This window comes from Spermophilus citellus, assembly GCF_964194105.1.
Source record: "Spermophilus citellus genome assembly, chromosome: 2".
Lineage (NCBI taxonomy): Eukaryota > Metazoa > Chordata > Mammalia > Rodentia > Sciuridae > Spermophilus > Spermophilus citellus.
The window spans coordinates 199,330,946-199,349,273 of record NC_138183.1 but is presented as its reverse complement, the minus strand read 5'-3'; the positions used below and the strand labels follow the sequence as shown (position 1 = coordinate 199,349,273).

Here is an 18,328-nt window from a genome sequence, read left to right as displayed (position 1 = left end):
CCCACATTGGATGAGGACAAAGGAAATGTAGGGAGAGAGGAATGGAAACAGAATTAGATTGCTTTCACTTATTCAACAAACCTTGTGCCAGATATAGGACCACTGTGCATTGTCTTGCATATATTCTGTCTCTGAGTAGCTCCCACTCTAATGGAGATTTTTCCAAGTAAACCAGTGATTGCAATACATGTCATAAATGCATCCATCAAGACACATAAATCAGAAATTTAGGAATTATTCTAAATGCCTTCTTCCTTTATGCTCCTTCACCCTTATAATGAAGGCTGTGTGCAAAACCTAGACTCCTCTCCAAAAATGATGGATTTATTCTCCAGCTGCTGAGAGTGCTTCTGGAAGATGGCCCTCAACTGTCAACCTCCTATCAGGAATTGTCTGAACAGAAGAAAGCCAGCTCATCCAAGGTCATGTACCCTTTCTGAGGCTTCCTGTTTTCATTGACTGCTCAGTGCAGGGATAGAAGGGTTCAGTCCTCCTACTCCAATAAAGGACAACTCTGAAATGTGTTCACAGCCCCAGAGCTCCTCATGGGGTTGACTGAGGCCTTTGTTGGGACTGAATTATTGCTCAGCTTCTCCCTTTGCCCAATCCTATTTTAATTCTCTCTCTTGCACTCCAAGAGCACTCCTTAGTAAACATCCTTTACAGGAATCTCTGTTTTAGAGTTTGCTTCCTGGGGAACATAACTACATCACTCCTGTATTAAATCAATCATGAAGTGCTGCTGATTTTAGCTACTGAGTGTTCTTTGATTCTGCCTGCTTATACATCCATAGACATTACCTTGCACCACTCTCCTAGTTTCCTAAGTGGGCCACTGCATTTTTCTGGTGCTTCCTTGCATCCACCTTCTACCTTATAGCTATAGTGCTGTGTTCAGAATGCCAATTAATTATGCCGCTCTCTGACCTTTCCTTTTGGGACAGATAAAACCCTTTAACAGGATCTGTGAAACCCTCATGGCCTGACTCCTGCTTACTTCTCTATCTTACTTCTTTCAAGGCACTGTATTTTTTTTCTTTCCTCTGTAGACACACTGGTGTTCATTTAGACTCCCCCACACACACTTTTATTGTTATTCATCCCCCAGGTACATGCCTTTTGCAATGCTCTCTGGAAGCTTCTTTCTTCCTTCTTTCCTCATCCATGGGATCTCAGTTTTCAAGCAGCAATTCCTCAGGAAAATGTTTTCCATGGCTTCCTCTCCTGGGACAAATAGAATCACGGGATGACCTGCAAAATGATTACCCTTGTAGAATCTTCTCTTGAACATGTGTGGACCTTTGAATATAATGAGGTACTACTTTCATGATTATGCTATGTGCCAAAGGGATTTTTCAGATGTAATTCATTTTACTAATCAGTTGACCTCAAGTTAGGAAAATTGTCCAACTAGTCCTAACCACATCACACTAAGTCCTCTTGAAGGACTTTCTCTCTGGCTGCTCACAGCAGCAAAAATCAGAGAGATTTGTAGAACAAGGATTCATCACACTATCAATGGCTTGAAGATAGAAGAGCTCACTTGGAGGAATGCAGAAGGAAGTTGCTGACTGGAGGATGGGAAGGATGTGGGGTAAGTGCCTGAGAGTGGCTTCTCATTGACAGTAGCCCCAAGCTGACAGCCAGCAAAGGAACAGACACTTCAGTCCTCCTCCAAATCTCTAGAAGAAAATTTAGTCTAGATAATACCTTGTGATATGCTGAACAGAGAACCCAGCTACACTGTAGACTTCTGGCCAACAAGTATGTGAATTAATGAGTAGGTATTGTTTAAACCATGAAATTCATGGTAACTTGCTACAGCAGCAATAGAAAAAGGATATACCTTCCATCTCAGGAAGCAGCAAGTGTAGACCCTTATAAACCAAGCAAGAAAGAAATGAAATATTGGGAATTTGTTGAGATTTAGAAAGAAAGATTTGGAAAGATTGCAGTGGCAGTTAGTATGGAAGGCAACCTAACGAGTGAGACTAATAGGATTCTATGATAGTAATTCTGGTGAGAAGTGATGGTGGTTCGAACTAAAGTCATTGAGGCTATACAGAAATCTGAAGATGACTTTTTAAATTTATTTTTGGTACTGGGGATTACTGAATCCAGGGGCACTTTGCCACTTTACCCAGTCCATTTTGAGACAGGGTCTCAGTACATTGCTGAGGCTGGCCTCATACTTGTAATCCTCCTGCTTCAGTCTCCCAAGTAGCTGGGATTGCAGCACGTGCTACTACATTCAGCCTTGAAGAAGACCATTTAACAAAGCTTGGATAAAGACCAGCCTGCTGGATAGGGAAAGACTATCCAGACCAGGCTGGGTAAGAGAGACCATGACAGAGAAGGTAGGAAGAAAACAAAAGAACGAAGCATCATAAAGCTAAAGAAGAAGTGATCTAGGGAGAAAGTGCTGATCTTGTTCAAATGCTTCTCTTGGATTAAAACAAACAAACAAACAAACAAGGATTGAGAAGTGTACTATGAATTTAGTGACTTGGAGATCCTTGGCAACCTTGAAAAGAGCCATTTTGGTGAGGTCACTGAGACAGAAGATAGGAGGGTATACTAAAAACTGAATGAAAGGAGGAGGTGGGATGAGTAACATTAGGCAAGTATGATTATTTTTTAAAAATTTTTTTAACTTGTAGATGAACACACAGTATCTTTATTTATTTTTAGGTGATGCTGAGGATCAAACCCAGTGCCTCACACATGTGAGGCAAGTACTTTACCATTGAGCTACAGCTCCAGCCCCGCAAGTATGATTATTAAGAAATTGAAAGGGGGCAGAACTAGAGATGGATGTGAAAGGAAAGATTTTTAAGGTGAGAGAACTATAACTTGTTCTCAGATGGAATTATTCCAATATATATAAAAGTCTGAAGATTGATAGATATGTAGAGAGTGGCAACACAGAGAATGGCTAATTTTTAAAAATATTTAATTGATTTTATTTTTTAAATACATGACAGCAGAATTCATTACAATTCTTATTATACATATACAGCACATTTTTTCATATCTCTGATTGTATATAAAGTATGTTCACACCAATTCAGGTCTTCATACATGTACTTTGGATAATGATGTCTATCACTTCCACCATCATTGCTAACCCCACTCCCTCCCTTCCCCTCCCACCCCTCTTCCCTATCTAGAGTTTGTCTCTTCCTCCCATACTCCCCCTCCTTACCCCAATATGGCTCAGTCACCTTATATCAGAGAAAGTATTCGGCATTTGTTTTTTGGGGATTGGCTAACCTCACTTAGCATTATTTTCTCCAACACCATCCATTGACCTGCAAATGCCATGATTTTATTCTCCTTTATTGCTGAAATATTCCATTGTATATATATGCCACATTTTTTAAATCCATTCGTCTACTGAGGGTCATCTAGGTTGGTTCCACAGTTTAGCTATTGTGAATTGTGCTACTATAAACATTGATGTGGCTGTGTCCCTGTAGTATGCTGTTTTTAAGTCCTTTGGGTATAGACTGAGGAGAGGGATAGCTGGGTCAAATGGTGGTTCCATTCCCAGTTTTCCAAGGAATCTTCCAAAGAATGGCTAATTAATAATGCCAGGTTGCTGAGAGGGAAAGGATGTATAGAATCCAGAGTAGAAGTGGAGATGATGGGAGAATCAATCTCGTTTGTAAGAGGAAATTAGTAGAAGAGGATAGTTATAGATGAAACTAAGTCACAGCCAACCACATAACTACTCTATTTCCATTTTTGTTTTTGCAGCTTTATGACTAGGACAGTGGTTGTAGGTGGAAGTGAAAAGTGAAACATCAAGGTCAGGGTCTTAAAGGAGAGCCACAGACCCTCTTTTCCTTACTGCTCTCGTTTGCAGGCTGATTGGGGATATGAAGGCAGGAAGGGTAACTCACTAGGGATGGCAGAATGACAGGAAGGAAGGACCCTGGGTCTTTTTTATTCTCAAATCATTTTATCATTCTTGGTTTTTACGCATGAAAAAGAAAAAAAACCCTACAATCTTACGTCTCTGTAATTTTTTCTCTATTGTCATAGCAACCTAACCAGCATTTTAACTAACACAGTAGATTTATAAATTTGGTAGGGAGCTGCTGTCTTATAGTTCTGTTATCTCTTTGAAGTTGAAGATTAGGCTATCCATGACTGATGTGTGTTTAAAATTTTAGGAGCCAAGAAAACCATATAATGGGAGAAGGAAAATGGAGACAAGAGGAAAGTAGTAAGACAATAGGAAAATATTGGGGCGCACTGGAGGGTTGATGACCATAAATTTCCAGTGTATCAATTTCTCTAGCAGAGATCAGCTAGTTGGATGCAAACATAACGAATATTGATGGTTTGCTTTATTCAAAATTGGGATTTTTAAATATCTTTAAAAATTTTTTTAGTTATATATGGACCCAATATCTTTATTTTATTTACTTATTTTTTTATGTGGTGTTGAGGATTGAACCCAGTGCCTCACATGTGTGAGGCAAGTGCTCTGCCACTGAGCCACAACCCTAGCACTCACAATTAGAATTTTAACACAGTTGTAGGATGTAAAAATAAAGGAACAAGAATGAAGTCATGGGCCATGAAATCTCTGCTGGACATGGAGAAGAGAGAGACTATGCAGGAGGTGACAAGGCTTAAAGTGAGAAATAGGTGAGTTCCAGAAGATTGGCAGTTGTCAGCAATGAGGAAGAAAAGTTACGAGTTTCAGGTCTATTGAGAATGAGGAAGCAACACGGTGCATGTAGGACCCCAAATCTGATAGATAATGTTGAGAGATGAGAAGTCATCCCTTTCTGCAGGGGATGGTATATCCCCTAAGATATACCATTCTTAGGGGACTGTTCGTTTTAGTACAGGTGTAGGGAGTGCTCAAAGAAGTTGAGAATATAAGAGTTTTAGGCTTTTGGAAAAGAAGTTATAGGGAACAAAATTTATCTGACAAGCTTTTCTTAGTCCCACAAGTCTGGATTAGGTGCCTTCTCTGTGTGCGTATGTAACACCCTGTATCTTTTAATATGGTAATTCCTACAATAACATGTCTTGTAATTGTTTTTTTGCTTATTATTTCAGGGCTCTGTTTCCTGCCTTTGTGACTGTATTTAGAGATAGAGCCTTGAATGAGGTAATCAAGATTAAATGAGGTCATAAGAGTGGGTTCCTAATCCAATAGAACTGGTGTCCTTATAAAAAGAAGAGGAGACCAGAGATCAATCTCTCTCCCTCTTTGTCTCCCTCTCCACTATACACAGAGGAAAGATCACGTGAGGACACAGTGAGAAGACAATTGTCTGCAAAACAGGAAGAAAGCTCTCATCAGAAACTGAATCTTCAAGTACCTTGACCTAGGACTTCTAGCTCTTCTAGTGAGAAAGTGTAATTCTGGTGTATAAGCTACCCAGTTTGTGGTATTTTGTTATGGCAGCCTGAGCAGACTAATACGTGCCCCTTTCTTTAATAGTTTATCAAAAGTCCCCCCCCCACACACCTCTCATTACTTGTTTTCTGTCTTTTTATCTCACACTCAGATTCTAGCTCCAGCTGAATGTTCATGCTTGACTTCAGGAAACTTGAACTTCAGTTTTCTTGTTTGTTCAATATTATTCATCATCTTTGGACCTTGCTCATATTCTATAAATGCTAGTGGGTAATGGGATGTGAGAGTCAGGAGATGGTGAGTTAGATTGATTTCATGAAGATGATTTACAAGGATGGCGAAGAAGAAGAAGAAGGAGAAGGAGAAGGAGAAATAGCTATAGTGGAGAAGGGGGAAATACCATGAGCAGAAGAGGGAAGAGAGGGGATAAAAATGTAGTGTTAAGAGGGTAGATACTCATATCTCAAAATCAGGAAATTTCATCTATGCCAAGAGTAATCCAGCATATGGAGAGAATGAGATTGCTCAGCTCCAGGAAACAGAGAGGGTTTAGATCTGAGCAAGGAGGGAAATGCAAAGTCAATATGGATAGTCACAGGAAACAATTGCAAGATGTTCTGAAGTAGGCTCAGGGTCAGTCCTGAGTGAAGCTGTCTTTAACTCAAGCCTTGACCTGCCTAGGTTATCTGCTATTTTTTGTTTTGCTTTGCTCTTTGGAGGGGGATTTTGGACCACCTATCTTCAATTTTATATCTAGAACAATTTCTCTTTCCTTTGGGGAAATTTCAGCCATCTGTGCTCCAATATGGGCACATGATCTTTCTTCCAGTATTCTGTAGTACAAATAAGATAAGAGGGGAACACTTAATGCTTCAGTAAGTGTTCAGGAGAAACAGCCAAAGAAAGGAGAATATAGTTCCTAACACACAGAGAGATAACTTGCTTTATTAGGTACTGCTATTTCTAACTAGCTTGTAGGTCCAGGAAACCCAGTGTTCATGACCCAGAGTCATGTAATGTGCTCTTCCTCCGGCACCCTGGTTCTAATACCCAGGAAGCTTGGATCCAGTGCTAGGAGTCATAGTTCAGTCCTTGGGGGTCCTGCTTGCTCCTTCCCCCTTTGCTTAGCTCCTCTCTCTGTGTCTGATTAGGTGCCTCTTCCACACCTTTCAAGGCCTTCTCTTCACTGCATTTCTATGATGTGCAGACATGCTTCTGTGCTGACTCTCTGCCTACGCAACCCCTGCCCACACAGGAGGCTCTTCTCTTGGAATAAACAAGGAGGGAGCAGGCTAAGAAAGCAGGTGGCTGGAACCAGAGCAGGAAAGGATGTTGGGTAAAAGAAAGAAACCAGGGGCAGGACTGGACTTCTACATTCCCAGGGCTTGTGCTGGGAGAGAGCAGAGACACATCCTCAGAGGCTGACTCTAGCTAGATGGTTATACTTTGCTTTACACACAGGCCTTCATAGGTAGGCTAAGAGAGGTCTGGATCTGCCAAGTCAGGGCTTCACTTGAGGGATAGAAGAGCCAAAGGAAGGTCATTCAGAAAGGGTTTCCATAAATGCCCCCAAGTTACTAATCTCCAGGGCCCTATAGGACCTGTTGATGAAGGGAAAGACTGAGGTCAGCAGGCTAAGGTACTGAAAATGGAAAAGCAATGACAGGAAAGGATCTGTGTAATTTAGGGGTGAAAAGTATAGGGAATTTTCATTCATTTCAGTCCTGAATGTTCCCAGCCATTAGTGGTACTACCTTCAACAGAGCTGCGTTAGACTCTGATTTGGGCACAATCTCCTCAGTAATGTCTCTTATCATCACCACTGATATGCTTTAGTCCTTGTGTAAAATGTAGGAAGAAGGGTTTTCACAGACCAATTGAGATCACAATTCCCTAACATCATTCCTTGTCCCAAAGATTTCATTTCTCCCTGGGTAATTCTCTCAGCTTTTCAAAAGCAATGCAATCCTGAGGCCTGGGAGGGAGTTGTAAGGAGGGATGGGAAGGAGTTCCTTGCTCCCTCTGCTGGCCAGACCTGGCATTGTCAGCACAGCCCAGAAGCCAGTGGAGGTTTAGCCCAAGCACAGCTGGACAACCATGCCCCAGAACCCTCAAAGTAAAACCACCACCAGAGGGACACGAATAACATCATAGCTGCTATTCATCATTAAGAAATCACTATCTTTCAGAAACTGGCAGGCAGTTTACATTCATTATCTCATTTACATTTTAATTCTATAGCATTTCCTACTAATGATCCTGATAGGTTTTATAGAAGAGACTGAGAGAGAGTTCCTCAGATAGTGATGTTTCAGAACCAAAACCTAACTCTGATTGATCCAAATACATGCTCTTTCTTATATTTTGTACTTTAAGGCTAGCTTAACACTTGTCCTGTCTTGGGCCATGACTTTGTTCCCAGCTCTAATCCAACTTGAACATCCATCTCTGATTCTAGTCTCAAGCTAGAATCCACCCACCTTGCCTCCTGCTCCTGGCTCCTAGCGCTTGCTCTAGATCTTTCTCCAGTTGAATGGCCTCTGTCCCTATGAATCTGATTTCCTCCCAAGGTTGATACTTTTATTTTCATCTGTCTTCTGGGGTTAGCAGCCAAACACTAAAAAGGAAAAAGGTGGGGTGGTGGGTTGGGCTAAAGAAGCTTTTGTGGGGGAGAAGCTAACTGGGAACACTGAAGAGGGGTGTACCTCCAAAATCTTAGCCCTGCTGAGGTATCCCACAATAATGACTTACGGAGAGAAGTGGGTGAGTCCTGAGGTCCTGTGGGAGGCAGAAGAACGAAACAAAACAAAACAAAAAACAGTTTGTTCTCAGCAGGAGGGCCCTTGAGCAGTCTTGACAGCCCTTTAGAAATTTAGCAGTGACTCCAAAACTCCTGTCTCTTCTCACAGCTGCATGTGTGCAGGCCTGGCTATTGGCATCCCTTCCCCACAGCAGCAGGTGGTCCCTTGTTTTTGGCTGCAGTCCTGATATCACACTTCAGCACATTGGGCAGACTTGCTAGGGATTCACAAGCTTTCCTTTTCACAACTGGATCCTTCTCCCCTGTTACCACAGTTACGGCCTATAACCTTCGTTCCCCAGGAAGCAAGGAGCTTGCCTAGTTCAGGAAGTCCCTTTCTTATCTCTCCATGAGAAAAAGTATGACAAACCTGGATTTCATTCCATGTGACTTAGGAGCCCTGTGAGAGTAGGAAAGCTAGTTCCAGAGCTTCAAAATGAGATGATAGTGGCCTCTTTCTCATATCGTTTTAAGGATTAATTGAAACAATTAATTGGCCTAGGACCTAGCATAAGTAACTCCCCAACAAATCAAATCTAATATTTTTAGTTGCTTTGTGGGCTTCAGTTTCCTGTTCAGGAAAAATGAACATAATAATAACTTAAATTTCCTAATATTGTTATAATGACAAAATAAGATAATGTATGTATAGTAGTTTAGAATGATTCAATGACAGTTATAAAAATATACATTTCCTTGATTCTCTAAATCAGGCAATTTGCATTTAAGCTTTTAACCACCTACCTTATGGGGGATTTGATCTCAGATGTGTTTTGTGGTATTCTTTCTGTTCTCTCTTTCCCTAGTTAGGGGCTTGTAAACATCTCTGGGTGTTTTATGTTAGACAGGCCTGGAACAGGCCTTTGGTCTTCAGACCATGCTGATTATGCTGGTATGGGTCTTGTTCAAGCCTGCGCACCCTTAGGGCACATGCTCTGAGATTCCAGTGTCTACTCCGCCATAATGACCATTCTCCAATTTCCAAAGTCTTAACTCTAGGTGTTCCCTATTCTGGTTCCTCTGTGGAAGTGGATTCCAGGCTGCTTTTCTCCCAGAGACTCTGTGATACACAATTTTGGCTCTATTACCTTTGCCTTCTGGTGTTATTCTTGTGAATATGGCAAAAGGGAATTTGCAGATGTAATTGAGGTTAATAATCAGCTGGCCTTAAAATGGGGAGATTATTTGGCTTATTCAGATAGACCTAAACTAATCAGATGAACCCTAAAGATCTTTCTCTTGTACTAAAAGGAGAAGTGAAAAAAATGAGAAAGATTTAATATGCCTTTGTTGTCTTGAAGATGAAGGGGACTTGTATCAAGGACACAATCAAAAGGTTCTGAATTCTGCCAACAGTCTGAATGAGCTTAAAGCAGATTGTTCCACAGAGCCTCCAGTTAAGGGCTCAACTCAGCTGACACCTTGATTTTGGTCTTGGGAGACTCTTAGCAAAGCCTGATTTTCTGACTCAGAATAGCAAGATAATAAATGGGTGGTGTTAAATTTGTGTAATATGTTACAACAGGAAAAAAGCCTAATATTATCTTTAAGAATCCCATTTCTTTTCTCCTCTTCTCCATCTTTTCCTTCTTCTTCTTTTGAAGTATTGGAAAATGAATGTAGGAGTTCTCTACCATTGAGCTATATCACTAGTTGTTTAAATTTTTATTTTGAGATAGGGTCCCAAATTTACGGAGACTGGACTCAAACTTGGATCTTTGTGCCTCAGTCTTCAGAATAGTGGGATTACAGGTATGTACCACCATTCCTGACCCCCATTTCTTTTCTTAGTTTTGGCAAATTTCCCTATTTAGGCCCAGAAGCTTCCATTTTTTCAACTCTAACCCCTTTCAGACTGTCAACAATTTACCTCTAAGTGAATTGTTTGTCAAAACCTAGGATCCCTAGTCATAAAACAGTCTAAGACAGAGTTTCTGACAATTTCTGTCTTGGACCTTCCTATACAAAAAAAAAAAAACTTTTTAAGTTTAGGGATATAAAGATTTAGGTAATTTCTTTGATAGGTGGAGGTATAAAATGTTCAAAGCCCAAAATGACTATTTCAATAAAAATTTCTTGCTACATATATAAGTACTTAGCCTAGTGCATGATACACATTAATATTCTTTAGACCAGAAAATATTTATTATTTTGTTATTTCAGGAACATAAGATTTTGTTCACTTCGGCCCACCCTGAACTTACTTTATCCAGCTTGATTCCCAAAATATTGTCTTTAACAAGGTGATGGAAACTATTCCTTGACTGGATGACTCTAGTATGGAATTGCTGACATTTAAGATGTCTTAGGCATAGTGATTCCACTATGGAGAATCTGATCTTGACAGATGTGGTAGTGCATATCTGTAATCCCAGCAACTTGAGAGGCTGAGGGAGGAGGATCACTAGTTCAGTTTCAGCAACTTGGTGAGACTCTGTCTCAAAATAAAAAATCAAAAAGACTGGGGATGTGGCTCAGTGGTTAAGCACCCTGGGTTCAATCTTGGGTACCAAAAAAGAAAAAGAATAATTAAAAAAGAGGGCTGGGGTTGTGGCTCAGTGGCAGAGCACTTGCCTTGTACATGTGAGGCACTGGGTCTGATACTCAGCATCACATGAAAAATGAATAAATCAAATAAAGATATTGTGTCCATCTATAACTAAAAAAATTATTTTTTAAAATAATAATAATAATAAAAAAGAAACAAGAAACTGATCCCCTCGTCTGGAATAGCAGAGGCAGAGCAAAATACATATCTGACTCTGGAAGAATTTTGCTTTTGCATCCAAATTATGCCAGGTATTCAGTTATCACCCCTACTCTACTACAGACCAGGATGGGTGGGAGTGATCACTTGTTCTAATAGAGCCTGCACATTGTATTGTGTCGACAAAAAGCTTACTCTGAGTTCCCTAATCCATCTGGTACCACCAATATGGTCTTTACTACATACCCACCCATTCCACTTCAACATGATTTGAGGACAGAGATGGTAGAAAACCCTCTTGAAAGAAGGTCAAAGGTTATGTTTTCTCTCATATATGGAAACTAGAGAAGAAAAAAAGAAAAGATAGATGCGGGCCGGGTGAGGGTTATGGTTTAGACAAAAGCTCACGTGTGAAATGATACAAGAAAGTTTAGAGGAAAATGATTTGGGTTACAAGAATCTTAATGTAATCAGTGCATTCATCCCCTGATAGGGATTAACTAGGTAGAAACAATAGGTAGGTAGGGTGTGACTGGAGGAGATGTTGCTGGGGGGTGTGCCTTTGGGATATATATTTTGTCCTTGTTGAGTAGAGCTCTCTCTCTGCTTCTTGGTGGTCATGTCCTAAACTGATTTCCTCCACCACACTCTTCTGCCATGATGTTCTGCTTCATCTCAGGCCTACAGCAATGGAGCCAGCCATCTACGGACTGAGACCTCGGAAACCTTGAGCCCCCACATAAACTTTTCCTCCTTAAAATTGTTCTTGTAAGGTTTTCTGGTCACAGCAGTGAAAAAGCTGACTAAAACAGGGTCATGAAAGAATTCCCCATGCAAAGACACTTCTCTGGGAGAATTCCAATTTTATTGCAAAAAGCTGTGTGCTTATATAGAACTAAAGGGGAGATGGTAGGGCTTAGATAAATGGCAGGCCACCCGTTTATTGGCAAGTTCTTCCAGATATCAGCTCCCGCGCCCAGGAATTAGTTCTCATTGGGGCTAAGGTTCCCCGTCAGCGAGATTTGAAATTGGCGGGAGAATTCACAAGGGCGGGAACTTTTCGCGCCACTGCAGAGAAGAAGAAGGTAGGAAGAAGAAGTCCTTAGGCGTCATGTTGGGGTTTTTTCTCTGGGGTACAGCTGCTGTTTATACTTTTCCCAACAGGTCAAGGATCTCAAGAAAATCAAAAGGAGATCAGTAGAGGAAAGGGACCGGGGGTAGAAGTAAGGGGAGGAGGGGGAAGTGCTGGAGAGTGATATTGGCCAAATTATATTATTATATTTTGTGCATGTACAAATATGTAACAAAAATCCCATCAATACGTTCAACTATAATGCACCAATAAAAAATATGGAAAAACATTAAAACCTCCTAAGAAACTGACACACACCTTCTTCTAATTTTGGACTCTATGTGCTTCAATTCTCTTCACTTTGACTAGCAAATATTTGTGTACTTATATGCCAGGCATGGTTTGGGCCTTGGGAATACAGAGATAAACAAGAAAGACCTAGGGCCAGACTTATGAATTTTAGTATTTTGTGAAGAAAATCACAAAATACCTGCATATTTTTAAATGATTTGAAGTACAATGACCCTAATAATCTCTCATGATAGTAGAAATTTAACTGCTCAGTTATACCTATAAGTCAAGCCCCAGATTCATTTTAATATATCTCCTGGCATAGCTCAGATCTGAAGACTGGCCTATCCTGGAGGAGCTGAAGTGGTGAGCCAGGGTGAATGTGATTCAGAGCTGATATCAGACTTCTCTGTAGACTCAATGCCTTTCCAGCCCCAAACCAGCAGCCCTTCTTCCAAGCACACCAAGTTACTCCAAAACTCCCAACACACTCATCTCTAATTTTCCCAATGATGTTCCACTCCACCTAGTCTCTACTCTCTATCCTATATTTGTGAATACCATGCAATGTAGGAGGGTTGGATTTCTGCCGGCACCAAGGCCAGCTCCAACAACTGGTTGGATAGGGAACAGCCAGGGACAGGTACTGGGAACTATTTCCCCCTTAGAAACAGTCCTGAACACAGGGAAGACCTGGCTCCAGATTCAAGGATTGGTCCAGAAGAAGGAAAAACCAGAGTTATATGGTCTGGTTCACTAAACTAGATCAAACCCCTTAGAGCTCAGAGTTGAGGACATACACTATGGTGTGGAATGCAATACCAGCATATGATATGAATATATCTATGAAAGCATGTGCACACCTGTTAGCGATGTCATGTATAAGATGACTTTTCTTTACCTCAGTACTCTGTATTTTTTTAGTACTCCAACTTTTTTGAACACACCTGTGCACCTCACCCCTGTGACTCAGAATTCAGACAGAATTCATCCTGGCCCACCACTGGCTTTGCCTTTTACTTTTAGTCCCATAAATGCTTATGAGGAGGCAAATACTTTATTGAAGTGCAATTTGCAGGGTACATTTGCTAACCACCCATATGGGGAGCATTCAAAGGACATCTTGGAACACCAAGGCTCTGAGTGCACTTTTATGTTTTCACAAGCAATGTACACATCTGTATGTGGTATCTCTGTGTCTGTTGGTGTATGACTGTCAGCATATGTTCAGGGGTACATGACTGAATGTGCTTATGTGATGTGATATAACTTATATCTATGCTTATGAAAAAGCATTGTGTGCTCTGAGAATGGGAACTCTAGAGCATATTCTATGGAATATATAATGTTGGGGCAGCGCGCGCGTGCGTGCGTGCGTGTGTGCGTGTGCCTGTGCGCGCGCACGCATATGCTGCTGAGTTGGGGGATGAATGTGTATTATACCCTACATCTCTAGCTGGGCATCTACAAATCAATTCACTCCTGTCTCTGTGAACTAGCAAATAAGATGGCTGTTTTTGCAGGCAGGCTTTCCTACAATTCTGAATTCACTTGGAAGGTGGGTATCCAGGGGACAGAGATGGAATCATTCTGGTCCTGAGGGTCTCTCCTGGCTGGCCCTTCCCCCTCTGTCCTTGGAAGTTCCTTCCCCAGGCTCGCCTTCATCATCAGCCTCAGTCAAGTCCTCAGGCATTGGCCACTCTCTGGTCTGCCACTCCAGCCGTTCAATACGGTAAGCAATCTTGAGTGCACTGGATTCCAGCTCAGCCAGTAGGCGAGCAAACTTGGTCTGTAGATCATCAAGCTGTTGATCAAGGTTTCTCAGCCGGGACTCTGTGGCTTCCTGTAGGGCAATCTCAGCTGCCTCAGCATTTACATCCAACTTATTCAGTTTCAGCAGGATCTCACGGCCCTTCTCCTCCATGACAGCCTGGGCTTGTGGATACTCACTCAACACCTCTCGGAGGTCCTCCTTGCTGAGACAGAATAGGTCTGAATAACCGAGGCTCTTAATGTTGGCTGTGCGACGGTTTCCAGACATGTTCCCTGTGGCCCGTGGGTGGACAGAAGGGAGAATAGTTAGCAGGGATGTGGGAAGGTACCATTTCACTCCTGAACTAGGATTCCCCCCTCCAATTCTGCCTAATTCTTTCATTCAATAACGTACTGGGGACCAGACTCTGTGATGGTTGGGTATCAGTGACATGCCTCAAAAATTCATGATCTAGAGGAGAAAGACATTTAATGGGATAGTTATATAACAGTATGGTTGGTGCAGTGTAGACATATGCACTAGGTACTATGGGAAGACAGGCAAAGAGCCCTTGTCAAGCTGTAAGGCAGAGAATTTAAGGAAGCTTGGAGGAAGAAATGCCTGAACTGGGTAGGAGGTAATTAGGGGAAATAGGAAATTGAGTGGGAGGAGAGCAATCTAACCAGAAGGAGGAGCAAGAATAGAGATGGGCAAATTACTAAACTTCTCTAAGCTTCAATTTCCTTATCTTCAAAATGAGAGAAGATCAGTTCCTACCTTATACAGCTGTGTGAGAATTTGAATTGATTCATGATAAACACTTAGAGCAGGGGATGTAGTAAGTATGAGATAAACATCATTATTACTATTACCTCCATCATTTTCCAGTGGTCTGTTGGTGCCTCAGTCAGTACCCATAAAGTATGCTTACTCTCCCTTCTAAGGACCCACCCTGCCAATTGACCTAGGCTCAGTTTCTTCTCAGTGTCCAGCTTCTCTTCTGAGCCCAGTAGTGACTCAGGAAGGGGTGAAGTTTCCTTCATCTAAATGTGCCCTGAAGTACCATCTTGCTCCAGCACAGAGTTCTGCTATCCCATTCTTTTCCCAACTCTGTTCCTGGAAAAAATGCTGGGGTACCCACCTTTGATGTTGATGATACTGATCTCCCCAAAGTAGAGCCCTGCACCAAGCACAGCATACTGTGTGACACCATCATCTGCTACAACAGCCAGTTGACCCTCGCGGATGATGTACATCTCTCTGCCAATGTCCCCCTTGCGGCATACATATTCGCCTGGTGAGTAGGTCTGCGGTTGCAGCTTTAGCACAAGTTCCTCCAGCAAGCTGGCCTCACAGTTCTGGAAGATCTGTACCCGGCTCAGAGTAGACAGGTGTACGGACACAGCTACTTCTGCTCGCAGCCGCTCAGGCAAATGCTGTAAGATGGCTACCTCATTGGTCATCTTCTTGTTGATCTGCAGGTGCTGGTACCTGGGAGAAAGGGTAGTGCCATTTCCTCACCAGCCTGTCTCTTCCCCTTCCATTAGGGCTTAGATCAGCCAAGATCTCAACCACACTCAGGTCTTGCAAAGGTCATGGAAGAACCTGATAGTTGGCTAATATCCTTTCTTGGTTATAGATGTGTTTTGGTCTCTTTGACCTCACCCAAGGTACAGATGCCTCCACCACTTGACAATGAGTACCATACTGTTCACTTTCTGTCAGACTCCATCCCACCCATGATCAATGTTTAGTATCTCCTCTACTGGTAGCTACTTCAGTCACCAAGCTCCCATCTTCTCCGAGAGCCTTCTCTCTGACTCACCAATTTTGTGGCACTTATATTTGTTTAGAACACAGTATGACATACCATGATACAGTCAATCATCTTGTTGGTCTTCTGCTGGTGAGGGTGGTGTTTCCCTTCTCCACTCACTCTTTCTAGAGCCTTCTGAGCCCTACCAGACAGTGGGCAGCTCCCATTCCCTGGTTACCATGTTGTCCTTCTTTTTGCAAGAGTTCCTCTTCCTATCAGTCTCTTACCCACCCTCTCCCCAGGTTAGATTCCCTCTGTGGAGAACACTCCTTTCCAAGCCCTCCATGAATGACGAATTTAGACCCTCTCAGCCCAGTCAGTGAGTGGCCCCCATCCCCAACCCTGTTCTGCTAGCACACTCCTCCCTCTACTGGTGTGGAACCCAGGTATTCTCACCAATCTATAACTCGCCGCTCCAGCCGCCGGTTGACATGGTGCAGCTTCATGTACTTCTTCACCAGGGCGTGATCTGGGTAGAAAGCTGCATCTGCGGTGTTCATGTTGTAGATTACAGAGCTCATGCTACCCATGATGGTGGCGAAACCCATGACGGCCAGCAGGAAATCGCCCACCATGAAGAGGTACTCCTCTTCCCGGGCTGGCAGTGGTGTATCGCCCACGGTTGTCAGGATCAGTGTGGAGAAGTAAAAGCTGTAAAGATACTGGCGCCGCAGACGTTCAAAACCAGGCCGCGCTGGGTCTGGGTACACCCATGCGTCACGCCCAAAGCCCAGGTACCGGGATAGTGCAAAGTATAAACAGCTGTTCCAGTGGATGACGACAAAAATGTAAAGCATCAACTTGGCAATGCGAAAGGCATTTGGGTAAGCTGTGCGGGTCTCTGTGCGGTCGAAGGCCTCGAAAAGGCGAGGCACACGAAGAAAGCGGTTGAGCCTCAGCGTAGGTATGTGTGGGCCCAGCTGCACATAGACAGCATCAGTGGGGATGAGTGAAGCCAGGTCCAACAGGAAGCTCCAGGTGCGGACATAGCGACTCGCGATTCTACCCTTGTCAACCACCAGGATACCCTGTTCTAAGAATCCTAGGGGAGGGAAGAAAGGGATGCACTGAGATCAACCACAGGTGAGGGTGGGCAGGCCAGGGACACAAACACAGGGACAGGGTGGAGGTGAGCATCACCCTCTTCAGGTTTTCTGGAGTGAGCATGGAGATATTGTCAAGCACAGAGAGACACATGTGAAAGTGGTACCATGGAGGGGACCTTGTTCTTTCTGCTATGAGGGGCTTTCTTTGGGAAGGGAACATGAAACCAAGGGTCAGTTCTAGGGGCTCACTGACCCGTGTGGAAGCGCACTATGATGTCTAGAAGGTAGAGCAGGTCACTCGTGTAGTCCAGCACGAACCAGGCCAATAGATAACCATGTTGCAAGTCAGGAAAGCAGGCTCTGAGAGGTGGTGCAAAGGGAGGACAGAGGATTGGCTTAAAGGCCAAGCTGAGTAAGGCGGTTCAAGCCGGGCCCCTAAATACTATTCTGCCTTGGGCCCTACAATGGGTGCTGCCCCTTCCTTAGGCCCTGCCCAAATGCCCACCGCTCTTCTTCATCCCTACTTAAGGCCTCTGTTTTAGCGCCCCTGCCAAACCTGCACACGATGATGATGAGGTTATACATTACTGGGAAGACCATTGTGTTCAACCACCAGTAGTAGTAATCCCCAGATGGATCCAAGACAGGCAGCTTCTTCCTGTGGGCAAAAAGAGAGATCCTGCCTCGTGTGTTCAGCAGACATTTGATAGGTGCTACAAAGAGGAATGAGGTTCCTTTGGAGTGAGGTGGATAGATCTGACACAAAGGACCAGAACTCCTTACCTGGTTTTGGATGGGGCAGGTGGGCTGGACTCTGTAGTCTTCACTTTGCTGTCTTGGCTCATGATTCTGTAGCCTGGTGCTGGCTTGTGCAATATCCAGGGCCTCTCTGCCTGTAGGTGGCTTGTGGAGGAGGGGGCTATTGCCTGACTGTGTGGAAGAGGCTGTCCTTGAGCTCTAGCTGTGACTTCTGCTCTTAGCAACACAATCAGGGCTAACAGTTACTGAAGGGTGGAGGCAGTGTAGCTCCAGCGACCCGCCCTGTCTCCCAGGGCTTAGGCTTACACCTTCCCAGCTAAACACCTTTAATGAGGTCCCTGGAGAAAATGGGTGTGTGTGCCTCAGAAAGAATCCTATACCTTATTTTTTTTTTTTTTTTTTTTTTCATCTTTTTTTTTTTTTTTTATTGGATGTTCCCTATACCTTATTTCTTTCTCCTTTATCTTAACCCCAGGTTGAGCTACATAGGGACTCTCTAGATCAGGAGACCTGGGTTTTTTATTGTAGGTTCATACACTATTTTACCTTGTTAAAATTCTCAGCTTGGGTCTCATTATTTACTTATTTAACAACTATTTGCTAAGTGACTCCTCTGTGTCAGGTGCTATACTAATCTCCGGAGACAAAGAGATGCCTCTCACATCAGTTGTGAGCTCTGCTTTTCTTATCTGTACCCTTAT

General features: G+C 43.0%; 1 protein-coding gene across 1 annotated transcript; it reads right to left on the bottom strand.

The window, feature by feature from the left end:
• Nucleotides 1-13,838: 13,838 nt before the first annotated feature.
• CNGA4 (cyclic nucleotide gated channel subunit alpha 4) lies at nucleotides 13,839-17,713 on the bottom strand (the record flags this gene model as incomplete). The annotated part of the gene is made up of 6 exons (XM_081281804.1): nucleotides 13,839-14,299; nucleotides 15,148-15,497; nucleotides 16,219-16,864; nucleotides 17,122-17,228; nucleotides 17,425-17,526; nucleotides 17,652-17,713. 6 exons carry the CDS (start codon nucleotides 17,711-17,713, stop codon nucleotides 13,839-13,841), a joined length of 1,728 nt encoding a protein of 575 aa, XP_081137930.1.
• Between the last annotated feature and the right edge of the window lie 615 nt (nucleotides 17,714-18,328).